Raw genomic sequence first — 17,500 nt, forward strand, 5'->3', positions numbered from 1 at the left:
ATGCCCGGAGTCGGTCACATAAAAAAAAAAAAAAAAAAAAAAAAAAAGATAGATTGATATAGATATACACACATATACATGCAGATTTATCTATGTATCTGCTGCCAGATACACTAATCCTGGAGAGGGTGGCCACAAACAGATCACCTCCATGCATCATGTCCTTTTTAAGAAACTTTAAAAAAAAAAAAAAAAAAAAACGCCCCCTCGTCCTATAATACTGAAAATTATATTATTTATTGAAAACATGAACCCACATTTTAAAGCAGTGTTTATGGTAAATAATTACTTAATATTACCACATTTGAAGGCAAATAAAATATCCCCACCTCATATTATTGACAAAAAAAGTCAGAAAGGAGAAGTAAATGGGCAGCGAATCCATGCGTTGATTCTTTACAATGCTGGTTGTTTCGTGGTAGGAATTCAACTTTCATTTTAAGCAATATATACAACAGTTTCAGGCCGATTCGGTCATTTCTGCCCGACTTGGACCCTTTTGAGGCAAGAACAGACATGGAATATATTTGTGTGTGTAACCAATAAAGATGTGAGAGAGAGAGAGAGAGAGAGAGAGAGAGAGAGAGAGAGAGAGAGGCGGAGAAGGAAACGGAAGCAAAGAAGGAAGAGGTGTAAGTGGAGGTAGATGGTGGAGAAGGAAGTGGAAGTGAAGGCGGAGGAGGGAGAGGAAAACATGGATGGATGCACTGATGGACAAATGGCATAAGATAGACAGATTTAAAGAGGCAATATTTTTGTCGGAATGAATATTTATTACATTCTGCATCCGTCCCTGAAAATGAATTACTTTTACACCGACATAAACCCGAATAAGATTTTTGTAGCATTACCGACATTCGTTTAAGCTTTCACTCGTAATATTAAAACTAGGTCAAGCTCAAGGTCAGTATTAATCATGTCAAAGAAAAGGTCATGTTTTCTACATAACGACTGGCGATTAAATAAACCTGTGAGAGAGCCATAGGAGCCTGAAAATGTCAATATTATTACCATTAATTACTTTACAACACTAGGGCCTTTTGACAAATTTATTTCTGCAACAGCCCAAAGATTTTGTTCAGCGTCATAATAAAGCCTTAGTGAATAGTAAAGTTGGCTTATACCTTTTCCTGTAGCCAATTTCTTTCACGTATTACTCCTTAATCTTTTCAGTTCAACGACGAAATTTTTCCACATTAATTTTAGTACCAACTGACGATATCATTTATTATTTGTGGGGACCCTGGAGATGATGTTAATCACGAAGAAGTGCCATGGAAACGGTGGAGAGCGGTAGTATTGTCTTAAATGCCGACAAGCTGCATGAAATTGTTTGCAACGGGACGAAAATCTGGGCCAAGTTAGAGTGAGTATAGTAACCAAGGAGACTCGTTCCTAACAACAATAGTAACCGAGGAGACTCATCCTAACAACAATAGTAACCAAGGAGTCTCATTCCTAACAACAATAGTAACCAAGGAGACTCATTCCTAACAACAATAGTAACAAAGGAGTCTCATTCCTAACAACAATAGTAACCAAGGAGACTCATTTCTGACAACAATAGTAACCAAGGAGAATCTATCCTATGTACAGTAATTACCACAAGGGGTCGCCTCTCTTAGGATAATGGTTAGGTACACTCCCCATTAACCATTAACCCTCTCATGGCGGGATCAACTCAGCCATTCTAGCCCTGCTCCTACAAGACGATTTTCCTCAGGTGAGAGTGAGATAGGAGCCCATTAGTGCCAAACCCTCCAGTAACCATGAAGCCTTTGCACCTCTTGCCAGGCGATTTATTCAGGTGAGTCATAGGAGCATCAAAAAGCCCTCCAGTACCCGGACATCCTTGATCCCGTGGTCAGACGATTTTCCTCATCTGACCCCTTTGGCTGTCTCTTCCGCATCATTCTTGTTGAGTATCGTTACCTTGTTATTGGAAATTGGTTGGGGAGCTGGCGACCCAGCAGGGTGATTAAGGGTTTGGATCAGCTTAATTGCGGTGGGGTGAGAGAGAGAGAGAGAGAGAGAGAGAGAGAGAGAGATGGCAATTAACCATTTGGATTAGATGACGTAATTTTCATATTACTTTACTACAACCAACCAATTACATTCTGATCAATACAGCATTCTAACGGTGAAGGAAGTCAAGGAAGATTATATTTATCACCTACAGTGCCAAAATCTCACATAGGCTGCGTAAAATCATCTAAACACACACACACACACACACACACACACACACACACACACACACACACACACACACAGGGAGGGAGAGAGGGAAGCCAGGTCTCATTAAGCCGGCACTAACTTGCGTGTAATGAGTCATGTGCGGGGTTGATATTGGTCATTATGTTTGATTGGCCCAGTTCGCGATACCGAGTGTTTGTTCCCGTCCGTATTATACTATCGTTCGTTCGATTTATAGTGGCGCTGATTTCCGTCCTTTCGCAGCTTATTTCCCGTAGCTAAGTGACAGAAGATGCAGTTTCTCTTGTGCATCCTCGCCATAGCACTTCTTCCTGACCAGCACCATATTCTAGTGTTAATCTTTCGTTAGAGCTTAATGGTAGACGATGATAATACTACGGCTCTCTTGTGCATCCTTTCCATGGCACTTCTTCGTGACTAGCACCATATCCTAGTAGTAATCTTTCTGCTACAGGTCAATAGCAGCATCAGTCACCAACTACGGCATTTTTGCACTGTACATCCTTTCCATAACACTTCTTCGTGACTATTACTGTATTCTAGTTTATCCATTTGTTACAGCTCAGTGGCAAAAGACAATATTGCGGCGCTACATCCCTCCCATAGCACTTCTTCATGACTAGCACCATATTCTATTGTTAATCTCTCATTACACCTGAGCATTCAAGATGAAGATAAGGCAATTTTAGGCCAAATTAAAGTGGACAGAGGATAATAGTTTTTTTCTTCTCAAATTTAAGAGGCCACTTGCTCGAACTTTAAAAGGGCAAAATGGAGTGCAAACCTCTAATATTTGACGGTCATTTATGGAACACCTGTGGTAATTACGTATGGTTAGCCTGCATCCCATATTACATAGCGCAGTCAGCAGCCATGTAGGAAGGCCAAGAAAAGTTCCATCATAGTCAAATACGTCAAAAATCATCGTAAACAAAAAAAACAAAAAAAAAATAGAGTATGCATCCCATTTCACGATTTCTGGTTTAAGCGTGTGTTTTTTTTTTTTTTTTTTCACGGTTTCTGCTACTGGTTTGTTTCTACGTGTACTAGTACCTCTAACTCTCTCACCATCGGGACAGTTCTATTGCCCGTCGGTTAAGGAAGCTCCCTAACACTATTCCCTTAGCGATTTATCAAGCTTATTACACCTTACTATCCTCTTCTGTGTCATTTAAACCACTCAAACACCACCATACTCAGCATAAACAAAATACAAATTGATATTACCTAGCCAAGTCCAAAAATACATCGCTAAAGAAGAGGTGTTAGAGAGCTTCCTAAATCACGAGAATTAGGATTCTGTGTTGTATTCCAGCTATTTGCAGACGATTTTATTCAGCTAAGTGATTATTGTGAAGCTAAGTGTGTTAGTATCGGCAGCATTACCCCTCTCATGGTTGGGGCAATTCTAGCCCTCAATAACAGCTAACTCTAGACGACAGAGTTTAGCTGGGGGTATCCTAAAAGAAAAATGCTCGTTTTCTCATCGGGTAGCTCCCTAACACCTCTTTCTTAGCGATTTGTTTTTTGGATATGGCTGGTCAATATCCTTTTGTGCGTTATTATTGCAGAGTATGGCGTTACTGGAAGGATTTACATAACACAGAACAGGACAGTAAGGCGTAATAGGGAAAATAAATCGCTTAGGAAAAGGTGTTAGGGGCTTCTCTCTAAAGTTTGCTATATGCGATTTTCTGCGTTGCTCTCTGTATACGTCGTTTCCACATTATTGGCCAGGCTCACAGAGTAACCTACATAACGAGTGTGATAAGGGCAGCTTTGTGGTTTGTGTCAGTTTAATCGAGTTGGGAGCTGATGTGGTTAGGGAGAGAGAGAGAGAGAGAGAGAGAGAGAGAGAGAGAGAGAGAGACAGACAGACAGACAGACAGACAGGCAGACAGAGACAGACAGACAGACAGACAGACAGAAACAGACAGAGTTGTTCCAGCCATGAGAAGTTAAGTGTACCAGGATTAACATTAACACTCCCTACCACCTCATCATTATCGATTTATTTTTGATACGGCTGACTAATATCCTTTTGCAGGTTATCTGTGGAGAAGATGACGTTACGATGATGTTGTAACACGGAGAATTATAGTAAGTCGTAATAAGCGATGTAAGTCGCTTAGGAAAAGGTGTTAGGGAGCTTCCTCAACCAACGAGAATACAAGCCTCACACTCCCATGACCTACTCAGCCTACCCTTGGATGTAAACCCTTGTAAGTCAGGCCTGATTGAAAATATTTAATTGTACTGCAGTTGACCCTCTAGCTACCTACTGTCACTTTGATATATAAAATTAGTGGTCTTAATTTAAACAAATATCCTGGACATCATCTATTTCTGCAGAATAAACCTTCCTGCACTCCTATGCATATTGACTTAACATTTTTTTAAGTTATGACTCAATAGTGATTTGTTTTACAGCAGTCATTGCAAGACAAGTCAGTCACAAAATGTTCACTTAGTATTTCTCTGTGTCTGCTGCCACACTTAGAGCTAATCCGTCACTTTCCTCCCTGACCCATCATGCCGGAGAGAATCACCTTTTAGCGGAGGTACACACCAAGTCTCACTCAGCTTATAAATAATAGCCAGCAGAAGAAAGAGACAACGAAATCAGCTTAGAATGAAAGAAAAACATACTGGAGTCGAATGCTAATCGCCCGCCAGAATATGCTGTTGACCAAGTCCAAGATTTTGGCCATATCTTGATTCCCTAAAGGTTTCATGTTGATAGCTCAAGCCATTCATGAGATATATTGGGAATACACACACACACACACACACACACACACACACACACACACACACACACACACACACACACACACACACACACACACAGGCGGGCAAAAACATTATCACTCCGCCTTGTAAAGGCCGGCGATAAATATTAGTCAGCAGAATAAAGTAACAACGAAATCAGCTTAGAAATACTAGCCAGCAGAAGAAAATAAGAATTAAAGAGGCGAAATAGCAGGCGAACTTTTGTGTCTGAAATACACAACGAAGCATTGAGTTACAAATTAGCCGCCGTAATTCAAATGTAAACAGTGCCTTTGTACTTCAAGAACTCAGAATTACGCAAAAATGCATGATACAGGATGCCATGTAATCTGAAACACCAACGGAATTACTCCATTTATCTGCAAGGAATATACACAGTTTTCACGTCCAGCACTTATTTCCAATTATGCTTCCTACTTTATGCAAGAGAAGAATAGAATTAAATTTATGGTATCTCAGAATGAATGGATCTTGAATTTGGCCCAGTCTTATTTTGTTTCAACCCTCCAACTGACAAAGTCAGAGGAGGGTATTGTTATCACTGAGATCAACAACAATACGTGGCGTAGAAATTCGTTTCCGGGCCAGAAATCAGAACTGTTCACTATAGAGTCATGAAATTTCACATAGTTATGTCTTATAGTGAACTGGTGCCTTTTGACAGGTAGAATGCTGTGTCTTAAGTAGTTTTTTTTTTTTTTTTCATAATGAAAAAGTAAAACAAAAATTCTCAGGGATTTCAGTGCAACCTGTGCAAGGAATCTGAAGGGCTCAATGCATTTTTCTATTAAAACTTTGCAACTACTACACCTAAGAGGCAGAGATTGCACTTGATGAATTATAATGTGAATATCTAATTATATATGGAGTTTCATGACTATACCTACTACGTAATCATAAAAAATGGCTGCCTAAATTAAACAAAAAAAGTGCGAGTCTTAATTTCATCAGATCTGCTCATAACTTCATTATTACCAAGGATAAACTACTGAAATTTTTAAGCTTTAATGTCTCTGTTTTATACGGGGGGGGGGGGGAGTTGAGGGCCGTTATACGCTTGGCTAGGTGTGCAAGGAGGTGGGGGCGGGGGGGGGGGTCAGGGCCGGATTACCAGGTATAGGCAAAATGGGCAAGTGCCTACCAGGCCACAGCCTCTCACAGGCCATCCAGACTTTCAGAGCGGAATAAGCATACACTTTGGGCGTCCAAATAAGGGCCATCATCCATCAGGCCATTAAAAAAAAAAAAAAAAAAAAAAAAGGCCATTAAAGGTCATGCCAATATTTCACTGGAAATAACGGAAAAAAGAGATCTGAATGATGTAGGCCAACCGTCTGCGTTGCCTGCCAGGCCACAGCAGGGTTAATACTGCCTTGGGGAGGGGTATGTGCTTGGTCAGATGGAGAGTTGCAACAGCGTAGCGTTGGCTATGTTTATTTTATCTAGGAGGGAACGCTCTTACGGCCTTCTGACCTTTGATTCCCCCTTCCTTGCATAATATATATATATATATATATATATATATATATATATATATATATATATATATATATATATATATATATATATATATATATATATATATATATATTGTTACGGAACAGAGAAAGATAATGTACACTTTAAGTGAGAATACGAAGAGTCACTACTGTCCCGTAAAGTTCCAGGTTCAAAACAAAAGAGTTAGGTAAAATTACAAGTTAAAGTTTAATGCATAAACTAACAACAAAACATTCAGGACTCATAAGGATAATGTAATGGCAAATAAACAGGTTAAATATATGGTTAACTGCAATAGCCTCTATTAACACGAAATTAGCAAGAGTAAATTTATCTAAGTCAGCCCTGATAAAATGAGATACCAGATAATACTCAGTGAATGCCAGATAAATTATTACAGATACAAACTATTATCAAAAATGACTGACATAAAGATCCATACATGAATTACAAAAACTTCACTAAGCCTACAAACCAAACTCATGCTATACAGTACAAGAAAAAATGCAACAACAGTTATACTCAAATTACACACAGCTGCTAGATGTTTGGAGATTTCTTGAGCACTCACAATAATAATATCTGTACAGGGGAGGACAGAGATGTGAACAAAATGAGGAGCAGATCTAAGTGGCAATGATGCAGAGATTGAGCTCATTATATAGGGGCTAGCAGAGCTTGATACAACTTGTAATAAGGACGCGCAAATGAAGCCATGGGGACAAAGAGATGACAATCCCGCAAAGTATAACAGAGATGTCGACTTACTCTACTATAACGGTAGAAGGGGGGAACTGAGGCAGAACACGCTCGTGATCAAACATGCAGCAACTGTGCGTTAAAATTACACAAAGGATGATGAAATCATAGGCTATGTAACACCTCCCCACAAAGAAAAAAGAAATTTACAAAGGAAATTTCTTATTACTCTAAAACAATCTGTACATGGCATTACAGAACATGCAAATGTCTTTCCCAATGTTACAAAACATGAAATCTCCCTAGCACGTTCAGTCATAGGTACTTGCCAGTATCCCTTTAACAAATCAAACTTACTTATGTACCTAGCCTTTCCGATCTTGTCTATGCAATCTTCCACACGAGGGAGAGGGTAAGTGTCTGTTTTAGTTATCTGATTAACACGTCTGTAGTCAATGCAAAGCCGCTGTGACCCACCTGGCTTAGGGACCAGAGTGACAGGAGAACTCCACTCGCTCTGACAGGGCTCAATCATCTTGTGGTCCAACAGGTAGCCAAGCTCCTTCTGGATGAGAGGAACTTTCACTGGGTTCACACGGTAAGGAGGCAGTTTAATTGGCTTTGCGTCTCCAACATCGACATCATGCATCAACACAGTGGTTCTTCCTGGAGTGGCACGGAACACTTGCGGGTACTCCTGCAGTAATGCCGAAAACTCCTGCCTTTCCTTGGGTGGTAGATGAGAAAGCTTAGTCTGGAGATCATTCATGATATCAGGATTCTTCCCCAAACTATCACTCAGGCTCATACTGCATGGGAGAGCTTCACTTGCAGACTCGAGTGAAACAGCCACAGTGCAGACTGGATTATTTTCGTCCCGCCTGTGATATAACTTTAGCATGTTGATGTGACATAGTTGCTTGCTCTTTCTACGATCTGGTGTGGCGATGACATAGCTGACATCACTGAGTTTCTTCTCCACGAAATAAGGGCCACTAAACTTGGCTTGAAGAGGTTGCCCATGAACTGGTAGCAGAATCAAAACCTGATCTCCTGGCTGAAAGTGGCGTAACCTGGACTTCTTGTCATACCAAGTCTTCATCTTCTCTGAGCAGCTCCTAAATTCTCTCTCGCCAGCTGTAAAGCAGTGGACAGCCGTTCTTTGAACTTCATCACATACTCCAGCAGGTTGACGTCATCTTCCTCCGACAGCCAGCATTCCTTGAGTAGCTTAAGGGGTCCTCTTACTTCATGGCCAAACAGTAGTTCAAAAGGTGAGAAGCCCAGTGATTCATTTGGAGATTCTCTTGCGGCAAACACAACGAATGGAAGACCTTTATTCCAGTCTTTCTGATGTTCCAAACAGTATTTCTTGAGCATCGATTTGAGTGTTTGATGATATCTCTCCAACGCTCCTTGGGTCTGGGGATGGTAAGCTGAAGACGTGATCTGGGAGATGCCCAACTCTTTCAGAGACTGCTTGAAAACATTTGACATGAAATTACTTCCTCGGTCTGACTGTACCTCCTTGGGCAGACCAAACTTTGTGAAGAACCCTAGCATTTCCTTAACCACGTTCTTTGCTGAGATGTTTCTAAGTGGAATGGCTTCAGGATAACGAGTAGCCATATCAATCATGGTCAACACATAAGAAAATCCTGAAGAAGTCTTAGGAAGAGGGCCCACAATATCCACCAACACACGGGTGAAAGGCGCCTCAAAAGGAGGAATGGGAACTAGAGGTGCAACCTTTCGGTCTGATTACACTTCCCCACAACTTCACAGGTGTGACAAGACTTACAATACCAGGAAACATCCCTGAAGATACCTGGCCAGTAGAAGTGTTTCAAAATGCGTGCCACAGTCTTCCTCACTCCAAGGTGTCCTGCCAAACTGGAATCATGAGCCACTCTAATGATATCCTGCCTACAAACACGAGGGATGACAACTTGATGTACAACCTCCCATTCACAGTCGGCTGATGCTGTTGGGGGTCTCCACTTCCTCATAAGTACTCCTGACTTTACATAATAACAAGTAGAAGCACCGGCTGACTCTTCTTCACTGTAAGCAGAGTTAGCTAGACCTTTCAACTCAGGGTCAGCAACCTGCAACTCAACCAACTCTTGACGAGACAAATTATCAACACTACGGGGTACTGCCTCATCTGGTGAGTGGTCCAAATTAGCAAGAAAAGTGTCAGCTAGGATAATATCATCATCATCATTATCCTCTAAATCACCAGTAACTTTAGACTTAGCCCTAGTGACAGCACATGCAGGGAACACATCAGGGACATCACAATCCCGGGACACAGCCACTGGCTCACTAGACAACTGAGGAGCTGGACACACTTGACTTCCACCAATATCATTTCCAAGTAAGAAAGTTACACCTGACATTGGGAGTGTCTCAACCAACCCAACCATAACAGAACCATTAACAAAACCAGACTCTATATTCACTCTGCACAGAGGAACAGAGAAGTAATTATTCCCTACACCTTGTAAGATTACAGTTTCATCAGAGGAATTAAAATTAGAGCCTAGAACACTGGTCAGCATAAGGGATTGGCAAGCACCTGTATCACGATATATTTTAACTGATTTCCTGTCATTACTGTCCAGAGGACTGACAAAACCATCAGACAGGAAATTAGCACATGAACTCTTGAGAGTGTCACCCACGTTACTGCTCAAAAGAGGAGCTCCATCATGAGAATTTAAGTTACCCCTCAAAGCAGGTTCAGTTAACTCAGTTAAAGAATTCTGGGAACTCTCAAGAGTGGACACTAGACCAATTGACTGAATATTTAAAGACTCCTTTTTGTTCACATCACGCTGTCTCCTGAAACATCTCTCCGTAGTATGACCAAGCTTACTACAATAAGTACATTTACTTTTCTGAAATCTAGAGGTGAAGCTGGTATTTACTTCCTGAGAAACATCATCCTTATTCTCTTTCCTGTTACCTGTACTCTGAGTAGAGGCAACGTACTTACTCTCAGCTTTCCCTTTTTCTCTAGAATATCTCTTGTGAGTGAGAACATACTCATCAGCTAAAACTGCAGCATCAGACAAATTATCTATTCTTTTCTCATCAAGATATAGGCTTACATCTTTACTAATACACCTTTTGAAATCCTCCAGCAAAATCATCTGCTTAAATTTACCAAAATCAGAATCCACATTCTTAGAATTTAACCACTGCTCCAAAAGATCTTCTTTGATTTTTGCATACTCAACATAGGATTGCTTATCTTGCTTGTAAGTTGTCCTAAATTTTACTCTATAGGCTTCAGGAACAAGCTCATAGGCCTTAAGAATTAAGCTCTTAACTACATCATAATTATCAGATTGATCCTGAGGCAAAGATGCATAAGTTACTTGAGCTTTACCGGTGAGAACAGTTTGAAGGAGTACTGGCCAATACTCCTTAGGCCAATTAAAACCTGTAGCTACCCTCTCAAACAACTGAAAATACTTTGTTAAATCAGATTCATTAAAAGGAGGGACAAGTTTAACATTTTTAGCCACATCAAAATCATCAGAGCTAGATGATCCAGTTCCACCTTGTTTCATGCGATACTCATGGTCTGCCTGAATCCTGGCAAGTTCAATTTGTGCCTGAGCCTGTACCTGCGCCTCTTCAATACGAGCCTGAGACTCCGCCTGCTTAGCATTTGCCTGAAATTCAGCTTCTTTAGCACGAGCCTCCTGCAGAGCTAGCTGTAACTTAGCTAATTCAATCTGCGTTTGCTCATTTGGAGGAGTTACATTGAACAAGCTTTCATTAATCATGGCAACAATCTGATCTTTAGACTGATGAGAGCGAACAACAAATCCCAATTGTTGAGCAACAATCTTAAGTTCATTCTTTGTTCTGTTTTCTATATCACACACTGTTTGCACATTTGACAAAAAGTCCTTGGCTTCATCAAGTGTAGAAATAGTAGCCATCATGAATATATCACAGTCACAAAATATCAAACAATATCCTTATGATAATATCCTGAATATCCTGATATGAGGTCGCCAAATTTATGTTACGGAACAGAGAAAGATAATGTACACTTTAAGTGAGAATACGAAGAGTCACTACTGTCCCGTAAAGTTCCAGGTTCAAAACAAAAGAGTTAGGTAAAATTACAAGTTAAAGTTTAATGCATAAACTAACAACAAAACATTCAGGACTCATAAGGATAATGTAATGGCAAATAAACAGGTTAAATATATGGTTAACTGCAATAGCCTCTATTAACACGAAATTAGCAAGAGTAAATTTATCTAAGTCAGCCCTGATAAAATGAGATACCAGATAATACTCAGTGAATGCCAGATAAATTATTACAGATACAAACTATTATCAAAAATGACTGACATAAAGATCCATACATGAATTACAAAAACTTCACTAAGCCTACAAACCAAACTCATGCTATACAGTACAAGAAAAAATGCAACAACAGTTATACTCAAATTACACACAGCTGCTAGATGTTTGGAGATTTCTTGAGCACTCACAATAATAATATCTGTACAGGGGAGGACAGAGATGTGAACAAAATGAGGAGCAGATCTAAGTGGCAATGATGCAGAGATTGAGCTCATTATATAGGGGCTAGCAGAGCTTGATACAACTTGTAATAAGGACGCGCAAATGAAGCCATGGGGACAAAGAGATGACAATCCCGCAAAGTATAACAGAGATGTCGACTTACTCTACTATAACGGTAGAAGGGGGGAACTGAGGCAGAACACGCTCGTGATCAAACATGCAGCAACTGTGCGTTAAAATTACACAAAGGATGATGAAATCATAGGCTATGTAACAATATATATATATATATATATAGTGTGTGAAGATGACTGTTTTTAAAACAAAAATTAACGCTTTTTCCGTCTATTTAATGATAATATTGTTACACTGTAGTATACTGTATGTCTCTATCCATTTATCTCCAGTTTCTTATCTCTTTATATTTTTTACATCCCTTTATATTTCTCTTTCTTTACTCATCTTCTCCTTTTCTCTTTTTTGGAGCTGTGGATGTGAGTGAGTTAAGTAAATATAACATGGTAATTGTACTCTTCCTTCTTTACCCTTAGATCCTTAAGAGCACTAGTAATAATAATGCTTCTCATTTTCCCACTCCAATTTCTCTCACTATCTCACTCTCTCTCCTTCCACAGCGACTGGCCCTTCGGCGCGATCTACTGCACCATCAGTAACTTCATGGCCAACGCTACCATTGCAGCCAGCGTCTTCACCCTTATGGCCATCTCTTTTGACAGGTGAGCAGGTTAGAGAGAGAGAGAGAGAGAGAGAGAGAGAGAGAGAGAGAGAGAGAGAGAGAGAGATGAACAGTAGAAGGAAAGGATAATGAAAGAATAAAAGGAGGAGGAGAGAGGTAGGACTGAAGGAATAATAAACTGAGTAAGAAATAAAGAAGGAAATGAGAGGAAGAAGATAATTATAATGGCTTCAAATACCTTCACTGTCAGGACCTGAAAGTGCTCCGTTCCCTAGTTCTTCAAAATCTTCCAAAAACACACAGGTTCTTCCCAGTCAAATATGTCCTTGTTACAGTCACAGTTAATTGCCCTCTCCACCTACCTATTTTAGACTGTGCTTTTTCTACTTTTTTTATGCACTGATGTAACTTGTAACTGGAAATTAAAACAGCTAAAGGCTTGGGATCGTGTTTTGGTTAGCTTAGAAGCCTTTATAGAATTCTGCTTAATCAGTTCATTTCTGCATATGGTTTGTATTATTCTCATTTTTGTCATTTAAAGAAAGTGTCTCGTAAGCAAGAACTCACGGAAGATTACTAATATGTAGTATGAGAAATAAGTGGTAAGGAGGAGGTGCTGGAAAGCCTGATTATCGAGCCGATGAAACACAGGATCTAAACAAATCCCTGAATATCTTAACCCTAAGTATTGGACGGCTCTATAATGACGCTTTGGAGCTGTATTGAGCGTGATATGGAAGACTTAATACCTCTTCTTCAGTAGAGGTACGTTTGGTATAGTTAACCTTCAGTGTCTCCTGTGTGTTACCTATGTTCTTTTAATATCAGTGTAGTTGGCATCAGTAATATACCAGAGAATACTGAGGTGAAATGTGCTGAATATATTGCCAAGGTGGAGGTACTGCGAAATTTCCACGTCAACTTAAAATACAATTCGCTTTCATGTATTACTCCTGGGGGAGGGGGAGACAGGATTCCCGACATGCATTTATTCTAAATTTTGAGGAAGCCAAGGTTTTAGTGTTATCTGTCTGGTAATCTTTTAAAAGCTAGAAAGATAGATATATATATAAACTGATAGTGTGTGTGTGTTCTGGTAGATAGATGCTTTTAGAAAGATAAATAGATATGTAGATTGGTAGATAGATGATATTGGTATACCTGCATATAAAAACAACTCTGCAGGCTTGTCGTTCATTTTGCACAGTTATGACACAGATTTGATACAGCACATCACTCCTCTCTCTTTGCCTCACAGATACATCGCCATCGTGCGTCCTCTCGAACCCCGTATGTCCAAAACCACAGCCAGGGTGGTGATAGTGGTGGTGTGGGCGTCATCTCTGCTACTGGCCCTACCTTGCCTCCTCTACTCTACCACTGTCTCTGTCACGTAAGTGCTCGAGAAACTCAGTTATGGTACAATTTCATGTTTGCAAAGGGACGCCTCCTAGTAGTGACACCGATATGACCTGGTGGCTCTATTTCTCGGTTATGCAAACTTCCCTGAACTACGTGTACTCCTTCCCTATCACCGTAATGGAGGATATTGGACTACAGAAGATGGGTAACTTCAGTCGGCACTCCAAAGGGTTCATGTCATATGAGCCTGCGATCAAAAGGACAACATCAGTACTGTTGTATAGATTAGGTTAAATTTTGCTTTACATGTCTAGGTTATGTAGTAGTGAAACGATATTACAACTCCTGCATCTCACTTGAACTTGGGAAGCTCTTAATACACTCTGCCTCCTCTTACTCCACTACTGTTTCTCTCACACGTCTTGCATAATAAACCCAAGTACAGTACAAAGGTTCATTTTAACTTCATGTTTGAATTCTGAACTGATGAAGCCATCTTACAACCATTCCAGCTCACTTAATTACAGCAAGATCTCCTTACACTTCGCCTCATTTACTCCACTAATGGTTCTCTCACGTGAGTTGCACAAGTATTTCAAGGCTGGTACGGGCAAGAGAAAGGATGTTTGTAGATTTATTTACACTTTACTTAAACACGCTGCTGGCTTGACCGTGCCCTCTATGCTCTACTACTGTTTCTGTAGTACAGGTAAAATGAGTACAGTACACTCAAGTACAGTACAGGTAAAATGAGTGGTATACGTGTACATTAGGCGATTTGTTTTCATCTGACGGAACTGTGACACTCCCATAACTTAACAATGACGTGGCTGCATGAAATTCGATGAGACTGTTATCAGGTAGTAATGCGTCTCCTTGGTTACCGTGATCGGTTTGTTGTCAGGTAACGGAGGACCATGGGCTTCTGATGCACTAATGAGAGGTTTCCATTCATCCGTTCGTCTGTCCATTCGTTTGTTTGCGTTCTACAGGCCGCATTTATTGACCGATTTTGATGACTGAAGTTGCCAGATGAATCCTCTCCAGCTGATAAAGTGCCCTCGTCTTAGTGGCCAACACGCTTAGGTCAGCCCCAAGGTCAGAGCGATTAAAATAAAGTCAAGGCCACAGAGCAGACTTCTTCATATACAGGGGGACGGACATAAAGCAGGTATCACTGAAAAGAAAGTTCAAAATGCATTACCTTACGTTTTCATTTGAATTTTGATACAGCCTACCGGAAATTGATAACCTGCAAAAATAGGAAACAGAATAAATAAATGTTTAAATAAATAAATGAGTAAATAAATGAAGGTGCTAATGTCGTTACCGCATTAGATGGTTTGGGATAGCGACACAGAGACGTGCAACTGAATCCTTTATAAACTGAAAGATTAACAAACACCTTAATATCTTCCGGTAAGATAATCACCGAGGCTAACAGAGTGGTTGTTACATCTGAAATCAATGGTATGAAAGATTCCTTTGCACTAGAATCATACGACACTCTTTGGGACTCTAGCCTGGCAACTCGCAGCTATACTCCTTTTACTCTAACTTGGCCTAAAATTGCCATCTCTCCATCTTGAATCCTGAGTTGCAATAATAGATTGATATTAGATTATGCAGCTAGTCATCAAGAAGTGCTATGGAAAGGATGTAGAGTAGCAGCATTGCCTTATTTTGCCACTGAGCTACGTGAAATAACCCACAAAGGAGCTAGAATCAAGGGCACGTTTGTGTGAAAGGCTTATAGTAATGTATTAACAGCGTCACCATTTTTATCATCCAAGAGGACATGAAGTTCTAATGTGCAAAATAAATAGCAATGGAAGAGGTGTTGGGACATCCACAAAGCCACCCAAGCCCGCGTTTTGGTCAAGTAACAAAGCTCCCTAACACAACGTTCATACCGATTTATATTTTTGGATAGTACTGGTTAATATCCTTGTGTATGTTGTTTATGCAGAGTATGGGTGGAATTATTCATGTAACACAGACGAGGATAGTAAGGTGTAATTAGCAAAATAAATCGTTCAGGAAGAGGTGTTAGGGAGCTTCCTTAACCGACGAGAATACGGGCCCTAGATTACAACTCGTATATATAAAGGCAGTCTAAGCACTGGGTTTGTTCAGTACTATTTGTTATTTAGAAATCCCTTCCTCAGCGCCAGGCATGGGGCGATTACGAGGGTATTGTGATCGATTACGATTGTGATTACTTTGCAAACTTTAGATTATGGTTACGATTACGATTATGATTACAGTAAGAGTAATCGGTTACGATTGCGATTACATAAGAAGTAATCATGATTATAGTCATGATTATATGTACTGTTATACACTATATAATTATGAGCACGTTTCTTTTATACTTGACATTGATAAAGTAAATAGCTGAAGTTAGTTTTTAAAAGCAAAAACATCATCCAGTAATATAAAAATATTTTCTAGGGATATGAATCTTATATGCAAATCATTTTAATAAGAACTGCCTGCATAAGGAAGTCCATAGGGTTAAGCTCTGCAGAACCTATGGCGACTGTTACTTTGGATAAAAATATACTGTACAGTGCTATGTCCTGTACGTTGTTCCTTTATTTTTTTGGCCAATTTGCAATACAAATGTATTTTAATAATTCAAGCACCGAGACTTTTCTTCCCTTTGTCCTTGACCCTTTTATTCTATTAACTTTTCTACCAACTGAGATCTTCCCGGGTGATATTATTATAGCTTAGGTAGGATGTTATATGGAAGCTTCTAAGTGATAACTTACAATTCACTTTTGTTTTCATATTACTTATGGACTTTTATGGTGTATATTTGACTGTTTGACACTGAACTACAGTATTTTATTCTTGACGAGTATTTGTGGAAGAATAACTTATCTGGGGCCTTGTAATCGTAAAAGTAACCATGATTACGATTACAATATGAGAGTAATTGATTACGATTGCGATTACTTTGAAAAAAAAAATGCTTAAGTAATCGATTACGATTACACAAAAGTCTGTAATCGATTACAATCGATTACGATTACAGATTACGATTACCCCATGTCTGCTCAGCGTCTGGGGTCCCATTCATAAACCCTTCTAAACTCAACCCCTGCAGTCCGATGATGTATTTTTTAGCTTATTCGTGCTGATATTAGACGATTTTATGCTAACTTTGACTTGTAGTAAAGATAAGGTTAATTACGTTATATATATTGCCTATTTCGTTTTTTTTTTGACAGATGACCAGAGGAAGGAAAAACATTAAATATGAAAAATCTATATGCAGGATTACAGGTGTATTTTAATTCTGCTTGTGGGATGAATTAAATCACCTGGAGATAGTATGTATAAAACGAAAAACACATAATTGGAGAGAAGTAGTAATTATTGTTTATATATATATGACTGTCCTCACTCACACAGCCATTAAGCTCTACACAATGGAATTAAATTTAATGTTGCAGTGACAAAATACAATTGAAAGAGAGGATAAATGTGTTCAGCTTAGTTTGGATGGATAGACAGACAGATAGATAGATGGAGTAAGAAGGTAGATTGAAGAACAGAGAGAACAGACCAAGGTAAATAGAAGACGTCGTAAAACAAATGAATAGATCCTTTTTCATTATAAACAATGGGGACAGACTTAATGGATTTCTCAAAAAAGAGAAATAA

At 39.5% G+C, this 17,500-nt stretch overlaps 1 protein-coding gene across 1 annotated transcript in view; it reads left to right on the plus strand.

Moving 5' to 3' along the window:
* Positions 1-17,500, plus strand: part of LOC145408102 (tachykinin-like peptides receptor 86C) — a 187,203-nt gene that overhangs the window by 124,414 nt on the left and 45,289 nt on the right. Inside the window, exons 3-4 of the mRNA XM_080278910.1 lie at positions 12,402-12,503; positions 13,722-13,856. Of these exons, the coding sequence (XP_080135036.1) occupies positions 12,402-12,503; positions 13,722-13,856 (237 nt within the window). The remainder of the gene's footprint in view (positions 1-12,401; positions 12,504-13,721; positions 13,857-17,500) is intronic.

This window comes from Coenobita brevimanus, chromosome 75 (genome assembly GCF_032717465.1).
Source record: "Coenobita brevimanus isolate Jiangsu-jjx chromosome 75, ASM3271746v2, whole genome shotgun sequence".
In the NCBI taxonomy this organism is placed as follows: domain Eukaryota; kingdom Metazoa; phylum Arthropoda; class Malacostraca; order Decapoda; family Coenobitidae; genus Coenobita; species Coenobita brevimanus.